At 38.9% G+C, this 24,710-nt stretch overlaps 1 protein-coding gene across 1 annotated transcript in view; it reads left to right on the forward strand.

Moving 5' to 3' along the window:
* Positions 1-24,710, forward strand: part of NME7 (NME/NM23 family member 7) — a 91,515-nt gene that overhangs the window by 7,603 nt on the left and 59,202 nt on the right. Inside the window, exons 2-6 of the mRNA XM_071560949.1 lie at positions 9,637-9,744; positions 13,129-13,295; positions 18,285-18,395; positions 21,976-22,026; positions 24,389-24,596. Coding sequence (XP_071417050.1) covers positions 9,637-9,744; positions 13,129-13,295; positions 18,285-18,395; positions 21,976-22,026; positions 24,389-24,596 — 645 coding nt within the window. The remainder of the gene's footprint in view (positions 1-9,636; positions 9,745-13,128; positions 13,296-18,284; positions 18,396-21,975; positions 22,027-24,388; positions 24,597-24,710) is intronic.

The raw sequence follows: 24,710 nt of genomic DNA on the forward strand, positions 1-24,710 counted from the left end.
AAATAGTTTTTAACATCAGCCTTTGGTTAAGCAGTAGTGCAGACAAGGTGCTTGCTCCAAGTGCCCACAGTAGTGAGTAAAACTTCAGCAGAGTTGTTTGTCTGCTTCATAGGATCATAAATGGTTACTAGACTGTGATAAGCTCTGTCTGTTCAAGGTAGACACAGAATATGTAGTCTTCAGAGCATTCACACAAAATCCGGAGTGCTAATTGCTTGTGGTATTGACTGGCTGAGGGATCCTCTGTCCTTTATCTGTGATTCCAAGGCAACCAACTAGTTCTTGTTAAAAACCCTTCTCAGAAGATTATTATGAGCTGAGATAATAGGAGGATGCTGTAGGCATTATACTACTTGGAAGTGCTGTTGACAGCTTTGGTTTAGGATTTGTAGGTGTTTCCTCTCAAGCCACTACTAGCTACTTGTAACTTTCTCAGATTTTAACCATTCTGTGTGAAAATTTCCAGTCAGATCCTACTGGAGGTTGAAAATTTAATGAAATACCTGAATAAGAATATTTTGGGAGAAAATTTGAAAATGCTTCCAAGTTCTAATTTAAAAAAAGTTAAAAATCAGTGTTTCTTTGTAAAGCTTTAGTTTTAAAAATATTGGAAATTGAAAGCTGAAAGTTTGCTAGGGAATGATATCTACATGAGCTTTAATGTTAGGCAAGGGTGGTCCCGTGGTGTAACGGAGAGCACTCTGGACTCTGAATCCCAAGGACCTGAGTTCAAGTCTCCATAGGGACCGTCCCCTGGCAGTTCAATGCCTCCCTGCCATCCCATCCCGTCAGATCTCGGATGCTCAGCAGGGTCAGCCCCGGTTAGTACCGGGTGCTGTGACAGTCCTGAGGACTTTACTGTCACTGTCCAAGCTCACTCGGCCGTAGCAAACGGACCTTTAGGACTTAAAACAGTGGAGCCAGTTCTGTGCACGCTGTGCCTCACCTAAAAAATCCACTGTGCAGGCGGGAAGGGCACACCCACGTGGGGAGAGCCCTGCCCAAATCTGCATTCACGAAATCTGGCCATACAATACAATACAACATACAAGGTTAGGCCAAGTTTTGAGCCTTTCAAAAATGTTTTTCCTGCAAGTCCGGTATTGGTTGGATCTTGTAATGGGATGTGCACAGGTAGCTCAGTGTATGTGCATCCCTGTTTCCCTTCTTGGGATCACACCTAGACACAAATGTCCTGGTTGGCGGGTGAAGACACAGCGTTCAGCAGCTGACCATGACAGCATTAGTTCCGCCTCTAAGGACCGATTAGGTGCAAAGCGCCTAAACTTTATGCTCAGGTGTAATTATGTGAGACGACCTGCGGTACAAATGCTGTTCTGAGTCAGGGACCAGCTCTGCTTTCGCTTCAATGACTGTCAGACTCTGCTCGAGTGAGTGGAGGCAGAGGCACATGCTGAGCTCTGCTGACTACCCTGAGATGAATTATCTCTGATCATGTGATTAAAAATACAGTAACACGTCCTGTGATCTGCAGCTCTAACAACATACATTAAATGGCCACATATTCTCCTAAAGACAAGGTTTAGCTCAAGTTAAGAAACAGTCATATCCAATAGAATAGAACAAAGTCCTTTTATTCAGTGCTGGGAACATGGGGGCTAACCCCACCAAACACATGCTCAAGGAGACTTGTATTTCCAGATTTATATACTTAGTTACAACTGAAAACCCCTCCCCAAAGTTAAACAGTATATTTTGGTTGACTTAACAGCTCTAATGGGCTGCTCTTTTCTCTGCAGCCCTGTATTTCCTTTTAACTAAGCAGTGTTACAGCTTCAGACCTCTAATCTGGGCAGGTTTTCCAATTTATTTCTTATAGCTCAGATTCTAATCTAAACAGGGGTTTTGGTTTATTTCTTAAAGTTCATCTTACAGCTACAGGGTTAAATTCCTCTTTGGCTAAAGCTATGCATGGCTAAATTAATATAAAATACAAAGTTAGTACAGGTCTGATTAAAAATTAGTAAAGACCATGTGATTTTATGGAGAAGGGATAAAATCCATTTTTTTGAGGGATCCCTGTATCAAGCTGATCTTCCGAAGTTAAACCTGCCTTCACACAGAGCAGTGAAGAGAAGTATGGCATCCTTCATGTGTTTCAGAGAAATTATTTTACATTGTTAGAAGAATAATACTGTAACTAAGTACTTAGCTATGCCCTATAATTGCAGAGGATTGAAGATAATGGTTGAGAATTTCAATTCTTGATTCTCTTCTATGAGAGACTGGGGGAAAAATGTTAGGTTACACTAATCATGCCTACATGCATAGGAAGCTTACGTAATTTGCATAATCTAGCAGCAAAAGAAGAGTTCTTGCTTAGTAGTTTGGCAGAATAGCAAAATAATTTTGCTGATGTGACACGGAATTGCAGGGTCCTGAATCTGAGAAGAAAATTTGAGGCCTTCAGGCTTCTAGAGTTGTGTTTATTACTACCCCTGAGTATATGGGGATCCCATTTGAAGAGGAAGATTCTCTTGGCTAGTGATACAGTGACAGAAGTATCCCCATGGTACTTGGTAAGAGATCATCCAGCAGCAGTGGCCATATGAACATATGTAACCCAGAAGGTACCTGAGAAGCCTCAGGAGCAGAAACACTGGGAGTCAGATAACTGTGCATCTAAAGGATGTAGCACAAGTTGCAGGAGGGTAAAATGTTAATGCAGTAAAGTGCGTGACTCACTTAATAGATTTCCAAATATGATTAAGAATGTTACTAATCTACCCAATACTTAATTGGTTTGAAATAATCTAGAAATAAAAGGGGATATTGCTTGCAAAATGCGCCAGCGGGCTTCTGAATATGAGGCTTTAAAGACTGAGAATTGTCTGTAGTGAAGACATTTTCATGGAAATTGTAGTTCTGCCAGATGTTTCTCTGTTTGAAAAGTGATCTTTTGATGTTACTTTTTCACTAAAGAAAAGCCTGTGGAGAAAGTAGTGGGAGGACCAACAGCAGTGAGGGGGTTGAAAAATTGGAGTTCTAAAAATTATTCAGCTTGTGTGTCAGAAACATGAATAGGAGGAGGAAAATGAGCTTTAAGAGACAGAGCTAATTGAGTGCGCTATCTACAGTGTTTGGATTTAAGTTTTGCCTGGAAAATATCCTGTATTACACAAACTATGAAGGTAGAAATGGCTTGAATAACACAGCTTGATAAAGGTGCACTGTTGAGAATTCATTTGGGTATTTAAGATACACTACAATGTTGAAAATTAGAGCACTTTCTGCCATCCAGAATGTTTTTTGTTAAATACCACTAGCATGTCTGAAGTCCCATGTTTCAGTTTTGCAGAATTGTCACTAGCATTTAATGTCTTAGCTACTTCTGTCCTTCTTTGCCTTTTTTTCCCACAAATGGAGATTTTTCCTTTAAAGAAAATGGAAAATGATGATGATGGAAAATTACCTTTAGTATGCAAATAGAAGTTTTATACTGCTTCTTTCAGTCTGTTTGTCTCAGAAAATGTGAGGTTTATGATTGTATTCTGTTGTGTGTATCTGACTCCTGAGTTTCTCTGCTGGGAAGTTCAAATTTACTGGCAGATTTCAGTCAGATTGGGTAGAGGGATAATAATGTTCCTCCAGGTTGCACAAGAATGAGGAGAGAAACAGCCGGCCAGCCTTGCTTTATTTTCAGCTGAATACTTTTAGGGGCAAGTCCTATGTTAAAATGGGAGAACAGGAAAACTAACAAGTCAACCATTTAAAGCAATCAAAGTCTTTCTGGGGCTCTTAAAGCAGGTGATACTGTGACAGTGCTTCTGTCATTGTCCTGCTGGGGGAGTATAAGACTTTGACTAGTTGCCTTTGAGGCGGGCAGGGCGAGATCTGGCTGAATTTCCTGGCTCTTGCTCCTCAGCCTAGTTTTTCAGTGATTTCCTTTTCATTTGTTCTGAGGTCCTCTTCAGGACTAGGAAGTGGAGTTAAACCCGAAGGGGTGATTGGCCTGGAAGATGACTGAGTGATTGGCAATTTATGAGCTCTGAGAAACTGTTTCAAATAATTCATGACAGGACTTAGATACCTGTTGTAAGAGTTTGATTGTACCTTTATGACAATAACTTCAGGACCTAATTCTGAGAATAATGTTCTTGCTGAAGGCAGCTGGTCAGGTTTCCCACTTCACCCCACTGCTGAAGAGCACGAGGCTGACATTGTAAAAGGAGCGTGCCAACACATATGGCAACAGTGGGGTTTTTTTGTTAGAACCTATAAAGAGGAAAGACAAGGACAACAAGACAATGTTGACTGGCCATTTCAACAAATATATATTTATTTTGCCAGAGAGTGGTTGGCAAACTCTCAGATATTTGTGATTTTTTTTTTCTAAAATTGTAAGGTAAGCGTAAGCATTAATGCATAAGCAAACTGCCTGATGTTGGAGTCAGTCAGCCTTGTTATATCTTCAACTTAAATGTTTTAAAGTAATTTGTATCCTTATGCTTTGAAACCATCTCATTTTTTATAAAAATACTCTTGCTCTTCCAAAGTATTTTTGAGAATTCCACCAGCCTGGTTTGAGGAGGGAGCAGCTTGTGAGAGAAATGTTCCCTTAAAATTGTTGCCAGAATTTTAGGAAGTTTCAGAGCAATCTTTCCAGAAAGGTCTTTTGGTGTATTAGGATAAATACCCTTTCAGTGTGAGAATCGTTCCTGTCTGCTAGTCCATCCTGTTCCCAGTGATTTTTATAGAAACAACTTGATCTGTGCTTGACTGCAGGTTTTCCCCATGACAGCACAGAGTTTTACAAAATATAGAACATAGGTATAAGGATGGTTCAGATTCAGCTTTTGCTGAGGCTTTTACAGTCTTTTTATTGCTTCATTGGGAGATGATTCAAATCCTTTTTTTCCTTTTCTCTGGTCTGATTCAAGAGTCACTGAGTCACTGAGAAGATCGAAGAAGCAGCAGACACGAAGCTGCACACCTAAAATGTAGCAGTACTTGTCATGACTCCTAAACCAGTAAATATGTGGGCTGTGAGCCTGTGTCAGATATGCCATCCGTGTTAAAGTTCCTGATGGCATAGATAAGCCTCACAGAGACCAGATTGCTAAGACCATGTAGAGGTGCACTTTCTAGATAACTCAGGGCTTTCTAATTTTAGGAAATACTTTGCTACTGTTTCATGTGAAGTTCTTTTCAGTTGAAAAAAACCCTCAGTGTCTCCTAATTTCCTGTGTTACTCATTGTAGGAAAGACTCCAGCATGAAATTTCTAGTCAAAACTAGAGGAGAACAGAAGTACTTTCCTCAGAATAGTGCAATAGTGTGGCAGTCAGGAAGCATCTTGAAGCTGGAAAACCAAATCGAGGTCTTTGTTCTGCATAGTTCAGACCAGAGGGACAGAATTGTTTCTCCATCTTCCCATGAGAGTTCCTTAGTCCGTGAAGTGCTCTTCTACCACTGTTTCTTCCAGGGAAAACATTTGGAAGATCTTTTGTTTTATTGCAAACAGAAGCCTTTGGGAAGTTTAAATGGTTTACAGGACAGGACATCACATCCTGTCCAGCTTGCTAAGCATTCTGCTTTCTGCTTATGAGCATCCTTGGCAGTTTGGTTCCAGACACACCATTTCCCTCTGCAGCAGAGTTTTCTGTGAGCACAGCTCTTTGCTGAGTGCTCGGATTTAGCTTCTAGGACTTAGTCCCTTGCTAGCTAAGAATGACTGCTTCCCCATCACTTTCAGAACTAAGTACAAAACTTAATCTTTTTTAGTTCAGTTGTGCTTAAATAAGTGTTTCTCATGTGCATAGAGCCATCCTACTGCAAATTCACACATGCCAATATAAACAAAAAAGTGTAAGATAGCAAACCTCACATGCGTTTAAAAGTTGTTCTGTGCAGCTTATAAAAGGAAGAAGAAAAAAATACTCTTTCTGTCATCACAGTATGTGAACTCTTGATATCCTTGATGTCAGTGGTCCTAGATTTTACCGTGGAAAGGAGATGTAAAGCTGGAGCTCAAGACAGCTGTTTAAAAACTATCAGCATGTAAATACAAAATGCATAGTCACTGCTGGGCTTATTAGTGGTGGTAATTTTTCCAGTGATGTGAGCAGTTATGAAAAAATATTTCTCCTCCATTAGAAATTGCTTGGTTGATTGCATAGTCATGAGAGCAGAGGCTATGTGTGATCTTAATGAGGGCACAATACAGAAATGAATGGAAACTAATTCTTCAAAGCAAGAATTTTCTGAGTTATAATGTATTTATAGATTCACTTGATTATTATTACTTGAACTGTTCACAGAATGTGGTTTCAGTAGTGACTAACATGTTTCAGCCATTTCCTGTGGGAATGAGATGCCAGGGATCTCTGATGGTCAAGGGCTGTGAAATCTTCCCCTTTCAGATCTCACTGTTGGTCTGGAGCAGTGTGGTGCATTGAACGTGATACCACCTGACAGGTCATCCCTGTTGTCTAATCACTCTTCTCTGGGCAATTTTGCTCTCTGAGTTTCCTTTGGTAGGAGGATGAACAGAAGCTAAAGATGAAACTTAGCATGTGCTTTCTCATATTTGCCTTTCCTTCCCTCTTTGCAGTGAGGGCACACTAGTGAAAGAGTATGTAAGAAAGTTGTCTGCCATATCAGTTCTGTTTATTGAGTGGTAAACTGATTGAAAGTAAATGTTCAAAAAAGATAATTTTAGGACTGTGAAGGCTTAAAATTTTATTACAAACCTTCCAGTATGTGATGTGAAGCAAACAGATTTTTGTCTTTGTTTTTTGCCTCCAAAACCCTACTCATCCATCCAATAAATAAATAAAAATTTCCATTCTTATTTAAAATCGCATATTGTGAGCTTAATATGTACTCACTTCTAAAAACTTAGGTTTTTTAATTGATTGGTGTTTTTGATGACTTGGAGTGGCATTTTTACAGAAATGCCTGGCAAGGTCTTCCCAGAATATGTTCATCACATCATGATTGCATTCAGTATTGTCTTCTATCTGGTTTAAGACTATTTGCATGAATCTGCCATAGTAGTATTGCAGTTCTACTGTGTTTTACATTATACTTGTTTGGCAGGGTCTCAAGTTTGCTTTTTGGATTGACTTTCTTTGCTTTTTGGTGTGTGCCTCTGAAACAATTTAGATGTTCACAAACATAATCTGTTTCCAGCTATTTTTGCATTGTTTCCAACAGGCTTTTAACTTTTCTTCTGATACTGTTCTCTACCTCTCTCTACATCTAGAGGTATTTTTTGTAATAATTTTATGCTTGTACTAAAATTGTAGTTATAGTCCAGGAGAAAGTTCAGAGATTTTGCTTTGGTTATTTTAGAAAACTATTAGCTCTCCATATTTTCTAGATACAATACAGCAATGGATTCAAACTGTCCTGCTTACTGATAACATTTACTGGGTGTTTGGGGATTAGCTCTGCAGCTTTTTTCAAGTCTACAAAGTATTTATTTCCTTGCCTTTGCTTATGATGCCAGAAAAAGGTAATACAAAGTGGTGATTTCTGATATTCAGCTGAATAATAAGTAGAGGCCAGCAGAGCCTGCTGAATAAAAAATATTAATAGCTCAGACATTGAGTAAGATTGAAGTGTTCAAGGTTGGATGGGGCTTTGAGCAACCTGAAAGGTGTCCCTGCCAGTGGCAGGGGTATTGAAACCACATGATCTTTAAGGTCCCTTCTGAGCCAAACCATTCTATGGTTCTATGAATTTAGAGGACTTCTCTGTTAGAGAACTGCTTCTCTCTGACATCCATCCTTGGCAAGATGATGGTCAAATTAATTGCTCAAATGTCTCATCTTTCAGTAGTATGAGTGTATTTAAGATCAAGATTGAAATCAGTTATTTATTAATTCTCTGCCAACCCTTAGTTACTGCTTATTTCCAACAACATGCCTATAGAAAAGTTAAGGTGTAAGTTTTGACATAAGAAACAGTTTGTTCTGACTTGTGTTATCTCCAGAATGATGATGATAACAATGAAGACCCAAGCACGTCTAGCTTAAGTAAAGGCCAGAAACCAGGCTAAGTCCCTAGGGAGTTTTCATGCTGGACCTAAAATACGAGTTTAACTATTGTCAAATGCTGCAGTGTGTACTGTACAGATAATACAGCAGTTATAGTAGGTTGTGTAAATAAGTTTTTCAGTGCTGTGCAGACTTCTACAGATAGAAAAGAAAGCTTTGCATCCTTCACAGAGCACTGTGCTGCCCCCACTGTGTAAGTCTTTTTGCTGTACGATCATATAGGTGTTTTGCACTGTAGGGATACTGTAAGGGCTGGCAGGAGGGTGGGGCACTTGCTAAGATGTTTTTAACTGAGCAGGTACAAGTATGCATCACATTCTAAAATTCTGAATTTGTTCTTCATTGTCTCATTCTTTCCTGCTACTGCTTGTGTTAGGGCTGCAAAAGCACTTGGTACTAAGTCACTGGTAGGCTGAAGGTGCTGAAAGAAAAAATGCACTGACAACAGAAGCAAGATCATGGCTGTTGTTTTGTTGGGTTTTGTTTGGGTTTAGGTATTTTTTAAAATGTCTGTGGGTTTGCACTCACTAGGAAAATCAGTATAATTCTTTTCCTGGTAGTGTTCCAGAATAACCGTGGAATCCCACAGGAACTCCTGTCCTGTGGCTGATTGCGTGGTCATTGTAACAACTGAAATGCTGCTGTTTTCTAAAATCTGAAGTACTAAAATGGCTTGCCTGGCTCCACCCAGTGGTCCCTCGATGTTTACAATGTTTAAGAGTGTGCAGATACATGTAAAGAGTGGAAGCAGGTGGCAAGACCCTGCCTTGTCTTTAGGGGTAGCAATCCCATTGAGATGAAGTGAGTCGAATTAAAATCGAGCTCCCTCTAACAGCTATAGAACAACTGATACTGCATCAATAGCTAATAAACATATTCCAATAAGAGATATCAGAACTGCACGTCTACACTGTGTCAGCTTTGTGCTAACGCTGCTGGGGGGTTTATCCTCTGGAGGGTGAGGAGCGGAGGGAAATTACGCATGTAGTTACACTTTTAGAATTACTGCGATCTGTCTTTCTTGTCACACTCCCGAGAGGCACAAAATGAGTTGTAAATGAGGTCGGGCTATTTATGCTTTATGTAAATTTCAGGAATTTAAGTAGTGAATCAAACTAGTGTGGTCCTTAATTTGAATATGTTTATCTCCTCGTTAAGAGAAGTTTAGATATGATTGTTAAGGAAGTGGAAAGTGTTTTCTTGTAGGATGTGTAGAAAACGTGTGAAAAGTCTGTAATTTAGTTGTAGGCAAACACTTTTTTTTAACAAATGAGAGTAAATCAAATACTTTAATGAAGCTGAAAAGTGTAACGACAACTTCTACAATATTCCAGGCTTTGTGACTGATAAAATCAGAATAAATTATGAGATTTCCTTGAAAACTGCCATGATCCAAGTTCCATCATACTTAAAAGGTGATAACTAACAAGTGAAAAGATGTCACGAGCTGTGGTAGGCAGAAGATAATATGCAGAGTGTAAAAGTCCATTTACTAGGGATTTATTTTTTTACTTTTTCATAACAAATGAAGAAAGTTTTTTATTTGTGTGCTTTTACATATAAAATATGTATGTTTTCTGTAATAGCTATTATTGTTCCTTTTCTTTTTCCAGAGTCAAGATGAGAGATACGCTTTCATTGCTGAATGGTATGACCCCAATGCTTCGCTCCTTCGACGTTATGAACTTCTGTATTATCCAAAAGATGGATCAATTGAAATGGTAAGAATGAAAGAAAAAAAATCTTTTGTAACAGCTGATTAAATAGTTCACAAAATGCCAAGTCACTGCCTATTAATTTTCCAGGTAAGAAAATGTAGTTTCAAGCGTATCTTGGTTTGTTTCCAGACCTAAAGAAAAAGCAAAAATATGACTTCACAGAGGAGCATGTGGAATAGCTGTTACATTTGTGATTTTTTTTTTCTTTCTTAAAGCTTGCTGTGATATGGAGAGATTCATTTTCACAAATCTGTTTTCATTCAATCTCTGCTTGGGTTTTAGAATTGAAACTCAGCGACACCAACCTACTGTTTGAGAAGACTAAACTGAAGCTAGTTTCAAACAGGGAAATAAGCTTCATCTGTAATTCCAGAAGTCTGAAGAGTAAAATGTTAAAGAGTTGTATCAAAGTGGAGGAAATGGAAAATTGCTCTTAATTTGGCTTTAATGAAACGTAGGGTGTTTCAGGCAGTGAGATCTAAATTTTTCAGTAGTGCTTGCACAAATGTTTCTAACTTGTGATTCGTGCAACTAATCCTCATTTTTACTGATAACAGGTGAAAAACAAGCATTTTACATTAGCAGGCATGTATATAAAAATATAATATTTACTGTAAAGATAAACCTCATAAGCCAACCAGTGCTTTGTGCTTCCTTTTAGGAATGAACAAATGATTTGGACTAGTCTTTTCCAATTTCTAATGAAGACCTGAGAGTATAAGAATAGCCTAGATTTGGATATTTGCACTTAGTAATTTCATTATCAGATTTTAACTTTCCCGCTGTAAATATGAAATGGAGAAATAAGAAAGCTAGTGGAACTTGGCTAATCTTACCTAAACTACTGCTCACAGAAACCATGGTACCCACCTGTGTGTAGCAACAGCGCATTTTTCACTCTTTAAACAAATTCTATCTTAATGTTGTCCCTTTAAATTAGTTCTTTGTATGATGTCTTTATCTGCACAGTTGCTAAAATGTGAGGATTTTTGTTTTTTCTTTCCCAAAGACAGTTTAATCAGTCAGGAACTGTAATAATCTTCCTACACAACGATACGTAGGCTGACAAAATTGTTTTTCATTTCACCTACATGTCTCAAAACCAAGAGCTTTCAAGGTGTTCTTAAACTTCTTAATGCAATACCCATGGCTTGGTAGACTTCTGCCTTTTTCTTGTGTTCTCTTAGGGGAAAATAGTGCGGTATGTCACAGTCATAGACTGCCCATATGCAGGGCAGAAGTTAAAAAGGCAAAAATGCATGTGAACATCCTTAGAGACAGAATATCTCAAGATCCCTTCTGGGGGTGAGTTTCTGGACAGATGGTACCTTTAGGATTCTCTTCTGGATTTTTTTTTATTTATTTCTGCAGAATTTGGAGATTTTTTTTTCTTTGGTACTGCCTAATTCTTCTGAATCTTTTGGTATCTTCCTGAGGAGTTGACAACCTGCTCTTACCTCTAATGTGTCTCAGAAGAAGAGAAGTAGTAAATATGAGGCAGCTTTTCCCCACATGAGAAGGATGTTTCATTTCCTTTCACACGTCCCTGACTGCAGCTCTCCTTTATCACACACCTCAGGTGAGGGTGGAGCAGAGCTGTTGAAGGCTTTTCTTACCTGAAGTCCTGAGCTTACCTTTTCTTTCTGTCTTGTCTTGATTCCTCTAAAGAAATGTGACAGTGGAAATAATGAGAGAAGTTTTCAGCTTGCTTTGCAAATGAGAAGAAAACAGTACAAATTTTTGTCCAAGGACAGCAAGCAGCTTTTACAGTCAGACTGGATCTCTAGTCAGAGGTGCCCCATTCTCTGAGTTTCCATAGTTAGTAACTCTCATGGTGAATTCTTAAAACCTGAATAATGTTTCTTTCTATGAAAGACTTCATGAAAAGAGAGGAGGAATCTTTAAAAAGGACAGATTCTTAGCAAAGAACTGTTTTGTTTTGGGTAATTTACTTCTATAAGTATATGGGCAGGAGTGGAACAGTCCAAATAGTCTTTTATCTCTTCTGCTGTGGGTTGTCATTGGCTTTATAAAAAGGTCTTTTAAAGAGATCCAAAATTCTACTCTAAAGAATAATTCATTAAAACAGGTAGATCCTATCCTTTTCTCCCTTTTGAGAAGAGAGAGACAGCTCAGGATGCCTTTCTAGGAACCCTTAGTGAAATAACCAAGGAAATGTTTAGATTTTTAGTCAAGATATTGAAGAATTTGAATATGACCAAGACAGTTAATAGTGTTCTTGGCAAAGTCCAGGAGAAAACAAGTAGCTGAATTCAAGTGATTTTTTTTCTTTTTAAGCATGTTATCATTTCATGCTGTACTGTACTTGAATAGTGAACACTTATTAAGAGCATGTGTGAGGAGCTAAAGACATTTCAGTAGGGAAAGATTCTTCCTTATAATCGTCCCCTCAGCAGAAGTATCAAAATAATTTGTATTCTCTGACCTGCAAAGTTTTGGCTATTCTGCAAAATGCTTACGTATTTTCTAGCCTTCTAACAGAAGAGGACTGTATCCACATGTTTCAAAACATGGTGTGTAATTTTGCTCCTAAACTTCCCTCCCCGCCCCCAAATTTGTGGGAATATTATACCTTTTTCCAGTGCTGTTCTCGTTGATATATCATTGCAGTGGAGTACAGTAGATGGTAGTTTGAGACAGAAGGGGAAGTTTGGCCTGAGAAGGACAAAAGTCTTTCTTTTATAGGATTTCATTTCCCCAGGAAATTGCAGGCATCTGTAATATCTATGTGCAGTGAAGAAACAGTTCAGCAGGATGCCTTTTGTGCTTTGCCAGCCCACCCAGAAAACTGCACATTAACGTCTGGCTTCTTGCTTGGAACCATTGATGACACATAAAGCTGTATTGTCTTGACAGGCTTTTGAGCTTGCAGCTCTAGGCAGTGAGAACATCTCAGCCAAGTGTTGCAACCATCTATCCGTGCCTAATTCTGATTCCTATGCAGTCAAATAGAGCATAGTATCACTGGAACGATGCCCTGAAGAGGAGACCTGCCAGTGTGTATCTTGATCCTTGTCTGTGAAACAGCACAGATCTGCTGGGGGGAACTCTCAGGGTGACTGGGCAGAGGCATCCACGAGGCACCTGAACCTTTTATCACAGCTTGAATTAGAGCAAGCAAATTACTAAACAAAAAATTTAAAGATAGCAGTGAGTCTGAGACTATTTAAATGGAATACATTTGTAATTGTGGTTTTATCTTCTAAGCTTTCTTGGCATACCTGTAAGTTCAAAGGGTTAGGAATTAAATCATTTAAGTGATCGAATTCAGTCCCACAGTACTATGGAAATTTCTAAAGGTAAAAATTGAGTTTGCCCACAACTAAGTATCTTGCTGTGGTATATTTTAATATCTTTTCCCTGCAGTATGATGTGAAGAACCGCCGCACCTTTCTGAAGCGCACCCAGTATGAGAGTTTGCACCTTGAGGATTTGTATGTGGGCAGCAAAATTACTGTTTTTTCCCGTCATCTTTCCATAGTGGACTATGGGAATCCATATACATCTCGCAAGCTTGGCAGCCGCAAAGAGAGGTAAGAAGGGGGAATTTTGAAATCTTCCTTTGTGGTTGCGGTTTCAAAGTAGTTTGCTAGAAATGAGGTAGGTTTTCTGTACTTACAGTGGGGAGAAAATATAACTACAAATTTTCACGCAGTTTGAAGTGATCTGATATACTGATAGCTGGAGAGAAGCAAAGTGGTCCCTGCTTGTGGGCAAACCCATAACTCCCATAGTTACCTCAGTGTTACCTTCTCCATGGTGTCAACTGCTGAGTTCTCTTGGTCTCTTGGGAGAGAAGGGGACAAGGAGGAGAACAGTGGTCCTGTTCAGCTTTGTTACTCCCCCAGGACAGATAGCAGTAGGATTCTTGTGATTTGTGGATTCTCTTGGAGCAGAGTTAATGTGGTAACTGATGTGTTGCTGGGATTCAAAGGCCTGGACCATGTGAAGCTGCCACCTGTCTCTTGGGGATCTGTGTAGAAGCTTAGTACCTTACCAGTCTGATCTGTGTTAGCAGTTGTAAATGAGAACACTAGAGGCACAGTCACATTCTCTGTTGTTTTTCCCCACTACGGAGGATGGGCTTTTTCTGAGAATTTTTTTCGAATCTCTTAAACTGAGTGCATGAAGACAGAAATTTTAGAGTGAGAATGTCAATAAAACTAAAGGCTTCATTGTTAAAACTAAGTTTGTTTATAATGGATGTACATAAGACAGATCATATATTTTTGGTTTAAAGATTTGCTTTGGAAATGACTTTAAGAGCCGTTCAAAAGCCAAAAATATCAGGAGGGAGTTAATAAAATTACAATAAAATAGATTTACAAGAAATTTAAATCTAGGTTAATTACAGTGTAGGTAATCTCTGAATTTGCAAATGAATAAATTTTGATAATTTACCCCAGCATTTTTTTGTAAAGAACACAGAACATTTTCTTAGGTATGATATTCCAGTGAGGCCTATTCACCTACTGGCTTCCTCTCATTAACTGGGAACTCTTCTTGGAGAGTTGTACATAACCACACATGGAGGAAGAGTTGCAGATTTTAACACACATCTTAACGGCACAAGAATAGTGCTGTGAATATTCCTGCCATAATATCTTTGGAGAAAGAGTTGTGGTACTTTTTATCTGAGCTGAAGTTGGGCGTGGTGCAAGAGTAGCAAAGGAGGTGGAGGACACCAGGGGATGGATTCTGTACATGTGGCTACTTTTGTTGTACCTCAGTGGAGCCTTGGGTGGATTGTATCTTTATATCAGTGTGTATTTCCTGCTCTGCTTAAACTAACGTAAGCCGTGGTGCTGATGCAACGCTCATAGAGTTACACCAAGAAAAAGCAGCTTATGATAAAATGACATTTATTCTTGTAGGAGACAGTTGCTGACTGCAGGGCAACACTGTAGTTGTGTCAAATGAAGTGGTCTTGGGAGGGGGTGAATTTTTGTACTGCTCTACAAAAGGAAAAAAGAGCATTTATGATATGTCAGCTGTTTGGAAAACATTTCAGGAATGTCAGCTGAAAGATAACATAGATATGCAAGTGGTGTTACATATTCAGAATAGCCCAAAGGAACATAGTGAAAGGTGCCTTACAGGACAAGGGATCCTCAAAATCCAGTTTCTTCACAGAACCTTTCACTGAGCAAACAGGGTCATATTAAAAGAGTTTCCTTGGCAAAACAGTTACATATGAGTTATTTGTCTTTTTGGCCTGTTCCTAACAGGTTTGACAGTATTTGTTAATTAATAGATATAATAAGATTTCTGCAGTGCTTGATAATGCCTAAAATAATCTGTAGTTGCATTTCTATTAACAATTTTAAGGTTGTTGTGTGAGGCAGAATATTTCCTTGACTCATTCTTGTGGTTGTGCTGTACAGGATTTCAGCTGTTTAGTTCAACTTTGGAAATATATTCTTTGTTCACTGAATATGTGTGCAGATAGGCTCAGCAGAGGCCTTTGAAGGAGACTGAGAAATGTATATGAAAAGAAATCTGAATGTTTTGAATTAGGGACCTTTTGTCAGTGAAACAAATGACTGTGGCCCTAGGTACATGAGGTACAAAACAGGTGTGTAGAAAAAGGCTTGATTTGCACAGGGCCTTTCTAGAATTAGGCAAGAATTGCTAAGATGGTTCTATGAAGTTTCAGCTTCTGTACCTCCTTTTCTTCCCAGTGTGTCATAAGGAAACAGTCACAAATGGTGACTAAAATGGTTATGTGAGCATGTGCTTACTTACATTGTGCCCCATAAGGAATCACTAGCATGGGACAGGGATTTCTGTTTCTGTAACCTTTCGCTTATGATCCTGTGTCGTTGTAACCAGAGGTAAACATTTGTCTGACTAGTGTGTCCTGTCTAAGTAGTCTATACTTAGAGTCAGTATCACTGCTTTGAAAATGGTGTTAGTAACTCTGTGTCTCAAGCAGAAATACTTGTTTTCTGTTTTGATTGGGATGTGTTATTCTTAGGCTTCTAGTCATTGACATAATCAGTGTTTCTTCCCCTGCAAGACATAAGCTACTGTACATGCAGCAGTCCTATTATTAGAAATAAGTAGATCTCAAAAGCATAGTCACGGCGTGCTCTGTGCATTGTTCCTTTGATCAGTTCTCATCTTGTGTTGTTTCAGTACTCATTGAAGTACTGTTGGACAGTACCTCTGAAAATGTAAGCAAATTAGCTTAATCTTCATTCTTTCTCCTTTGTTCCTAGACATAAAACTGGTTCAAAATCTACTTTGCAGACTGCATCCTGTCAAACCACAAGAAACATATTCCTAATTAAAACTAAAAATAGGGCACATGACTGAAAATCCAATCTCAGAAACAGTCTTCAGCAATCTGAGCTGTACTGTTTGTATCCTGCATACCTCTGAGAAGCTCGTGCTGAAATGTTAAAGTTTATATATCGCTGTTAAAGACAAATGTTATAAGAGTTGCTCACTGCAGTTTATGTTAATGTCTTCTAGGTAAATTGCTTTATAATGCAGTGATTCTTTACTTATTTGTTGGAATTACAGTATTACTAGAAAGCTTGAAAGTAGAAAAGTAAGGGACAATTTATTTCTAGCATTAGCAGTCTGTTTCAAATAGCCTGTGTAATAACACAGATTCAAAAAAGCGTTCCTCAAGGAAATGCAAATGCCACTAGAGATCTTATTCCAGTGGTTAGATCCTTGTTGTTCATGGGAAATGACAGCGTTGCACACCTCCTATGGCAGGATGGAGGTCGTGCATTGTGTGACTGAGTGGGTACGTGCCATCGGTCAGGCAGGCAGCTGCTGCCCCTCATGGGCCTCCATCACATGGCACACCCTGTCATGTGATAAGTACTATCACAAAATGAGGTGGAGCTGTGAAATCCCTGGGGAAGAGCGGGGCAGGCTGTGGGGTGCATGGAGTGTGCTGTGTTGAATGTTGGTCAGAGGTCAGACTTTTCTGATTTAAAGATAGGGCTAAACCAACTTTGGTTTGCACTACAGTGGGCTGAGGCATAGTCTTGGTTGACTTCTTTCATGCAGCTTCAGGCCACACCCTTAGTCAATCTGTCTTTTTGTGTCATACTTCCCAAAGGAATCTGGGCCTAAGGTGGTCGGTGTATATGAACTTCATGATGCCTGTTTGTTTCTGAGCTCTGAAGGCCATCTGTGTCTCTCCTTTAGTTTTAGGTGAAATGTCCCATACATTCCAATCTTCTTCATTGTATTTCCTGGTCCTAGCACTTCCCTTGGTTTGCATTTGCTGTGAAATAGTCTGTCTCTTGCCAAAGCATCTGTCAGTCTGGGGTCACTTAAGGTTCAGAGTAAAGGTAGTGGAGGTTCATCCATCTCCTGTAACCTGAGCAGAGGATGTTATCCATGCTATGCTGGTATATAAAATAGGAAATTTGCAATTATTTATCTTTCATTTAGGTAACTACTGCAATAAAAAAATCTGTCATGCATGCCCTTCTTTATTAGAAACAGTGTAAAGGATGGAAAATGTCTTTAGGATTGTCAGAGACATGGAGTTTCTGAGATACAGGGTTGACTAAATCTGTTGGTTTGTAAGCTGAGCACATTTGAAGCTGACTCACCACAGGATGAATGCAAATAGAAAATGCAATTTTACAGGCCTACTTTTTGTGCTTGTTATTTTTGATTAATAATACGTTTAGTGCTGATGGTGTACTTGGTGCTATGCAAAGTGCACTAATAAAACAGTCCTGGCCTTGGGGATGTACAGTTTAAGAAGATAATTACCCAGAAGACAAGATGTACTTGGAAACAGAGATGTGGGGGAGAGCGTAGAGATTTTTGGATTGATGTCCCTTAGAATGTAGCTGTCAGTCAGTATAAGAGATGTAATACCTCCTCTGCCATCCCTTTATTGTGTCTATTAACAGTGTCAGCTATTTGGCTTGCACATTGTACGCCATAGAGTTTTTGTACTGTATGAAGCACAATAGGATCTTCTCACTGAGGACTACAAATGTTTTAAAAATAATAATAAGTCATTTAACTTTGAGTTTTATGGAAGAGGCACATGTTTAATATTTTTAAACAGGGAATTTTAACAATCTCAGTTTTATATATATGATGATTAATGTTAGGAAAAAAGGGAACTGAGCAGGGAGAGATTAACAAGAGTCAGATGTGTTCTAACCCAGAGCTGTGAGAGAGGAGTGGTAGAGACATCCACTAGCTGAGGAAGAAGTGGTCAAATTAGTTGCTCTGACAGGGGAAGAAGTCAGTAAATATTGACTGCTGGTGGAACACTGTGAGCTGACTTGGGTTAGAAAGCCAAGGAAATTATAATGTGCAAAGCTCATTCTTATCAGAATAATGTGTTGCACAGGCACTCAAGCACAGCATGGAACTTGATGAGACACTGCAACTGAGATATGTAACTGTGACAGAATTTCTTTCTTTGATGTGATGGGTTTTTCCCTGAATATAAACCCAACATGCACACCAAATGTTCTAAGGAAAGTAGTGTTGGCTATATCTCTCTACTTTTACTTTTTTCCCCCCAGAACATTGGCTTTGATTAAACCTGATGGAATACGCAAGATTGGAGAATTAATTGATATCATTACTAATTCAGGATTGACAATAACTAAGGCCAAAATGATGCTGCTTTCAAGGTAAGGAATTTTTCAAGTTAGTTCTATGGTGTCTAAATATTTTTGCAGTTAAGAACGTTCTCTAAAGCTGTTCTGTGTTGTTCCACACATAAGATTCATTCCAGTGAGTAATAGAGGTAAGACTCATCAGTTTCATAATCCTGTAGGTTTCTGAAAGTGTGTAGAGATTTAAGCTAAATATCAAAAAGGGCTTTGCAAATGAGTATGGGTGTTGAAGTATCTCATGTCTCTGTATAAATCCAAGGTGGCTATCACAGCTTTAGCGATTCATCAGTGTTTACTACTGACATATCTGTATGTCCTCGCCTCGTGGCTTCCTCATACAGGCTGTGTTGCAGATTATAACAGTGTTGTCTTCAAAGTATTTTGTTTATCTGCCCTCAGTAAATCTGTTGTGTTAATTTGTGCTCTCATATTCATGCTTTTTGATGACTGGAAGTCCCAGGGAAAGCAAGTGATCTTCTGATGTTGTTGCAGAGTTGGATAGATTTTATTCATGTGTCTTCCTAATCCCCAAGCCTTCGCTGTTCTCTGTATCAAGCCACAAGATTTAAAAGGAGGTATGCTGCAGAGGAAAGAGAACACAATCGTTTTACCTTAGAAGACTTTTCCAAAATTGCTGCACTATTTCTCCATTACTGCTTTGCTAAAGCTGTCTTCATATACAGTGTGTTTTTGGGGAAAAAAAAAAAGCTCTGTTTTACATAATTCCATGTTCATATGTTCTTGTGGTTTATATGTGAGATCAGGAACAATTTTCCTTTACCTCAGGACCTTTCTGGCTCTCTGAAATATTAATAAGACAACTATATGACTTCCTCCTTGTCTCTGCATTCACCTGCTGCAACGTTTGATGATACTAATCCCAGATCCTCCATCAAACAATTCTAATTCACAAGTTCAATCAGGTTTCTAATGCTGATTTACAATTCACAATGTCTTTCAAACCAGCTTTTTTGGTGGTCTTCTGCTGCAGCTGAAATACTTTATCCTGATGTGTTGTTTTGTGTGGTGCTTTATTTCAGTGTCTGTCTGAGAAGATGAAGTGTTGAGCCAAGTCACATGCTTTCATGTTGACTCACTCAAGGGAAGAAACTGAGATTTGAACTTTTATTGCCTATTGATATGTAAAAGTTTCTGGCTGTATAATTGCAAATAATTATTAATAAGCACAAGCTTGTGCTGTGATACTGACTGTACTTAAATAGTGCCTTGAGTATTTTGTGGTTTCTCTGCATACTCGTGGGACTGTGCCATTTTAAGATGATAGAACCATGGCTTTGCCAAAGTCTTCTACCCTTACATTTCTGCAGGCATACTTGTTCAAATCAGCATTATCATCTACTGCTTTCTTTAAAGGCATTATTAACAACATTTGTCTGTCAGTCACTGTTAATTGGATTCATGCCTTCTGTAAAAGTTGTAGCCAAGATATGAAAGTGTGGGCAGGCACTTGCTTTTCCAGTCTCTTCATTTAATCATATGTCAGTTCAATCTGTTATGCCCATGTGAACACTGTTTTCCGTTCTTTAAAAACATAGAATTAATAATGAAATTGAAAAGGAACTAAGTTACACGGCACAACTGCACTTTTATGTTTATTTCAATTGGATTTCTTCACTGAGTGGTAGAGCTCACTTTGCTTCAGAAATGTATCCCTCAAATACTTCTTTGCATTCAGAAATGATAATACTTAATTCTGTTTGCATACCTTTTTCATATTTGCTTTCAAAAATGATTTAATGAATTAATTTCAGAAGAGGATTTTTTGGTCAAATAATGAATTGTAGGCAAAACTTTTGCAGAGTGTAGGTAAGAAGCTTGTGATTGCAAGGGTTGCTGTGTCTAGCATAATTTTTTGCATCACGTTTCTGCCTTGGGAAATGGAAGGAAAGCTATATGGTTAATGAAAATCCTTTGAATGGCTCATACTTACACTGAACTGAAAGCAACAACCCAGGAGTTAATCATGTCATTTTGATAAAAAAGCTGGAGAAAGATATGCTTGTTCAAACTGATAAATGTTAAAAAACTGAAATTCTTCTTATGTTCTTCTTGATGTTATTTCTTTCCTCTGGCAATATTTGGTGTAAGTCTGAACTGTAAATGTGAGAGAGACATCAAAAGTTCAATTTCAGATGACAGAACCATGCCTTTGTTGATATTTGGAATCTGTTATTGAAAAATATACAAGCAATTTCTTTCAGTAAAGAGAGCTGCTCAAAGTGAGCAAAATCATGAAGACTTTTTCTGCAGGTAAAACCAATTTTACAGTTTGGAATCTTTTAGTCACCCTACAGCACTGCTATGATTATGATCTTTGCACTCAGAGTAGAGGCCAGCAATATTATATTGCTTGCTTTCACCTGTCAGTCCTCCTGAAGAGCTTGTCCTTCACAAATTCCAGCTTCAGAAACTGGTATACACCAGCATTTGGAGCAAGGCATGACTGAACCTGTATTCCGAACTGGAATTTTGAAGCTGCAAAGTAGCAGGTTTAAGTTGGATTTAGATGGATTTTTCTAGCTGTTGCCATGCAGCAAAAGCAGTTCAGTAAGCAAGAGTTAAACATGAGAAGCAGCTGGAGAAGAAGACAGGGAAGAGAGTAGGTTGGCTGGTTGCAGGGGGTGGTGGGGGGAAAAGCCACGAAACAGAATGCCCATCAGAGGATGGATGGTGGCATGCACTGTGGAGGGACCCAAAACGTGTGTAGTTGGGTAGCTGAGCCCAGTGCTGCTCACAGCATGGCTGTGGCAATACAGAGCTTGGAAAGGGCCATCACCCTGTCTGAAAATGGTCTTGTTTTTCCTCCCAGTGTGAGTAAAGGCAAAGTAACAGCTGTGGTAAAGTCATACTGTGTGTGTCTGGTAGCCTTTATTTGCCTGGCAACGTCAAGAGACCCCTCATTGCAGAAACCTCATTGCTTTGAAAGAAAGCAGTGTGTAGTCACTGCTGTGTTCCCTGAGGGGATGTGCAGGACCAAATCAAGTTTTTAAGTGTGAAAGTGTGTGAGAAATCAATTCTTAATATGGAAGACATTGAGCTGCCTTATAGGACTTGTAAGATTTGAGGATACTGAATAGAAACCAGGTTATGCAATGTTTTGTTGTGCACCAGTGTAATCAAACACTAGCCTTGATGAGGAAGTGTTCCAGTGAAGCAGATAAATTGCTTATTTATGCCTTAAAATCAAACTTCATTAATCAATATCCCTAAAGACGAAAACAACAGTAAATGGCTTGGCAAGAAGGTCACTTGCTGCATTTGTTTCTCAACCTGAGAATGTGGAGACCATCAGTGAGCTGAAATGGGCTTCCCAAAGCAGGAGCATAAGGAGTTACCAGCTATACCTGTAGTCACACAAAATATGACAGAAAATCAGATGTAGTTTCTGTTACTGGGCATGAACACCCAACAAGTTGCTCAGATTAGGAAGACATATGACTAATAGTTTGTGGTTTTCAGGTGGTGTTTTTTATATCTATCTATCTATCTATCTATCTATCTATCTATCTATCTATCTAATCTATCTATGCATATGTATATATATATATATATATATGTCTTTTTACTTTTCCAGAAAAGAAGCAGCTGATTTCTACGTAGACCATCGAGCAAAACCTTTTTATCAGTAGGTATATCGATTTCAGCTTGGCATGTGTTAAGCTTATTTATTAAAACCACAGGATTCATTTACCGTATTTGGTACCTCAGGACCATGGGAAAATCAGAGCTTGTCTTAGCTGAGTGGAGCCCTTTGCAAAGTATGCACCCTTTTCATCTTCCTTCAGGGACAGATCCTTATTTCAGCTCTTCAGGGTTTTAGCTCACACTCTTTACAGCCTGATGATATCAGGGGAATGTCTTTTGTCTCTCAGAAGTGAAAATGCTCCTAGCAAGGTGAAACTTCAAAGCCAAGGGAAGGAACATCTTCAGGATCAGGATGGAGCTTGCAGATAGTGAGAATTAGGGGGAACACTTAGCTATAAGAACCTATTTAGTAGCAAGTACCCCAAATCATGGACTGAAAGTTCCAATTGTACTGCTAGCCTTGGACAAAATACTTCCATGATGCTAGCCTGCTCCACCTAATGTGAAAAATCTTAATCTTTTCATAAGTGACCAGACTGACGCTTATTACCCAGGAATTGTGTCAGTTCTGCTCCCCCTGAAAGTGCCAGCTTTCCTTTCTTTCCCTCCTCTGGATTTGGCAGGCTACCTCTTTTAGGAAGAGGGTGCCTTGTGTTTTTCAACCATGTTGATGCCTGAGTTTGCACTGACTTGGTCAAAAAACCTGGATTCAGCCATGAAAGGCTTAAGAATTTAGCATCACCAGCAGCTTTCCTGCAACAGCAGCTGATTCACTGTAGGTCCAAACTCAAGCCCTTCACAGAGACATGGCTCCAGGCTATGTTTGATCATGTTGGAGGTTAGAGGACAGATGATTTAGAATTGCCTTTTCTTTGCTGAGTATACCTACTTGAATATGTTGATAAATAAGCAAGAATTTTGCCTGCAGTGTTATTTCACAGATGTCTATCTAAACTAATGGTAATTGTCTGAGGAGCTGTAGCCTTTGTCCACTGTGATGTGCCTGTCTCCCAGTCTTGTTGGCTACTTCTTCTGTACAGGATTTTTCTATAAATTAAAAATAAATTGTTCTAAAGCATTACAAATCAAATAGAAACAAAGATATTCAAGGCAGTGAATTGTGAAATCCACAGCTTACTTATATTTAATGTTGTTTTACTTGTCTTTAAATTCAGATTTAGTTTGCAAGTTCACTAATCAATGTAAGTCTAATGAATAGTAGAGAAAAATAACAATTCTACTTGTTTGGAAAATGATAGTTTTCATATTAGAGAATTAGTCTTCACAGTAAGCAGAAATTGTAGAAATTTTTGTAGAAATTGCTTTTTTCTTGGGCGTATGTATGTGTAAGCTATTTAACTATATACTAGACAAGCAGTCTCTGACCAACAGCTGGCAGCCGTGTAGTTTCTCTGTGTAACTTTTCATAGTTTTAATATTGTTCCTTTAGCAAAGTACTAGTAAGATTTCTCTTTTTGCCCCATGATCATGGCATAAATGATCATTAGGCAGAAAGTGGTTGGAGAAGCATACACAATTATAATTGTGTAAAGCTTTTTCCTTTTTTTCACAAAGTAGTGCAAAAAGCATCAAATCAATATTCTCCTTTCTTGGTTCTGTCTAGACTACACAGTGAAAAGCCAGGCCTCTTGGGATGCATGTCTTGTAAAGACATCGAAAATTATAGTTGTGGTGTTTTGTTTAGTTTTTAAATAGAAAGTTTAAGTCACATTTTTGGGTGGTTGTTTTCTATGTGAGTGAGGAGCTCAGGACAGGTGGCAGGCTGCTCCTGACAATCTCTTCTTGATTTCATCCCATTAAAATCAGTTGACTTCTGCTTATTGGGATGTAATAACTCACTTTGTGATTAAGTCCTCTCTCCCATGCAAACTTCTTTGCAAGTCTTTCCCTTTTGTTCCACTTTGGACTTTGGTGGGCAAAATCCATGGGATAGATCCACAGGGCAGTGGAGAAATCCATCCTGAAAGCAGTGCTGAAGTTCTGTCAGTGAGGTACACACACAGGTCATGTGTGCGAGTCTTTCCTGCTGTGCAGAGGAGACATGCTTAACAATCATTCCTGTCAGACAAGTGGTTAGCAGGGGCTCTCTTTCACTGTTGCCAGGACACCATTACCAATCCTTTACAAATTCTTTTGAAATCTAACATACTACAAAGTAGCTTGAGTGAGTTTGTGTTATGTAGTTCTTTTTCTACAACCATAATAAGGGAAGGTCTGCAAGTGACCTAGTCTAACCTCCTCCTCAAAGCAGAGTCAACTTCAAAGTTAGATCAGGTTGCTCAAGGTCATGCCAAGTTGAGTTCCAAGCATCTCCACTGGATCATGGTTTTGTTGGTTTTAATTTGTAGCATGGATCACCACGTGCTGTTTCCATTTTGCAGAGAGCTGCTCCAGTATATAACGAGTGGTCCCGTTCTCGCTATGGAGATCTTAGGAGATGATGCAGTTAGTAAATGGCAAGCAATAGTGGGGCCAACAAACCCTTCAGCGGCTGAGGCTGATACACTGGACAGCATCAGAGACAACTTTGGACATGGTGGCCTAGGAAATGCAGCTCATGGCCCAGATTCAGTTGCTTCAGCTGCTAAAGTAAGTTTTTTACTTTCTCGACTGAGGTTTATTTTATCTTTCAACAACTGGGTCAGGAATTTCATTTTTTTCCACACAAGTTCAGAACTAGTTTACATATTCTTCATGGATCCT

The sequence above is a fragment of the Pithys albifrons genome, chromosome 1 (genome assembly GCF_047495875.1).
Source record: "Pithys albifrons albifrons isolate INPA30051 chromosome 1, PitAlb_v1, whole genome shotgun sequence".
Taxonomy (NCBI): domain Eukaryota; kingdom Metazoa; phylum Chordata; class Aves; order Passeriformes; family Thamnophilidae; genus Pithys; species Pithys albifrons.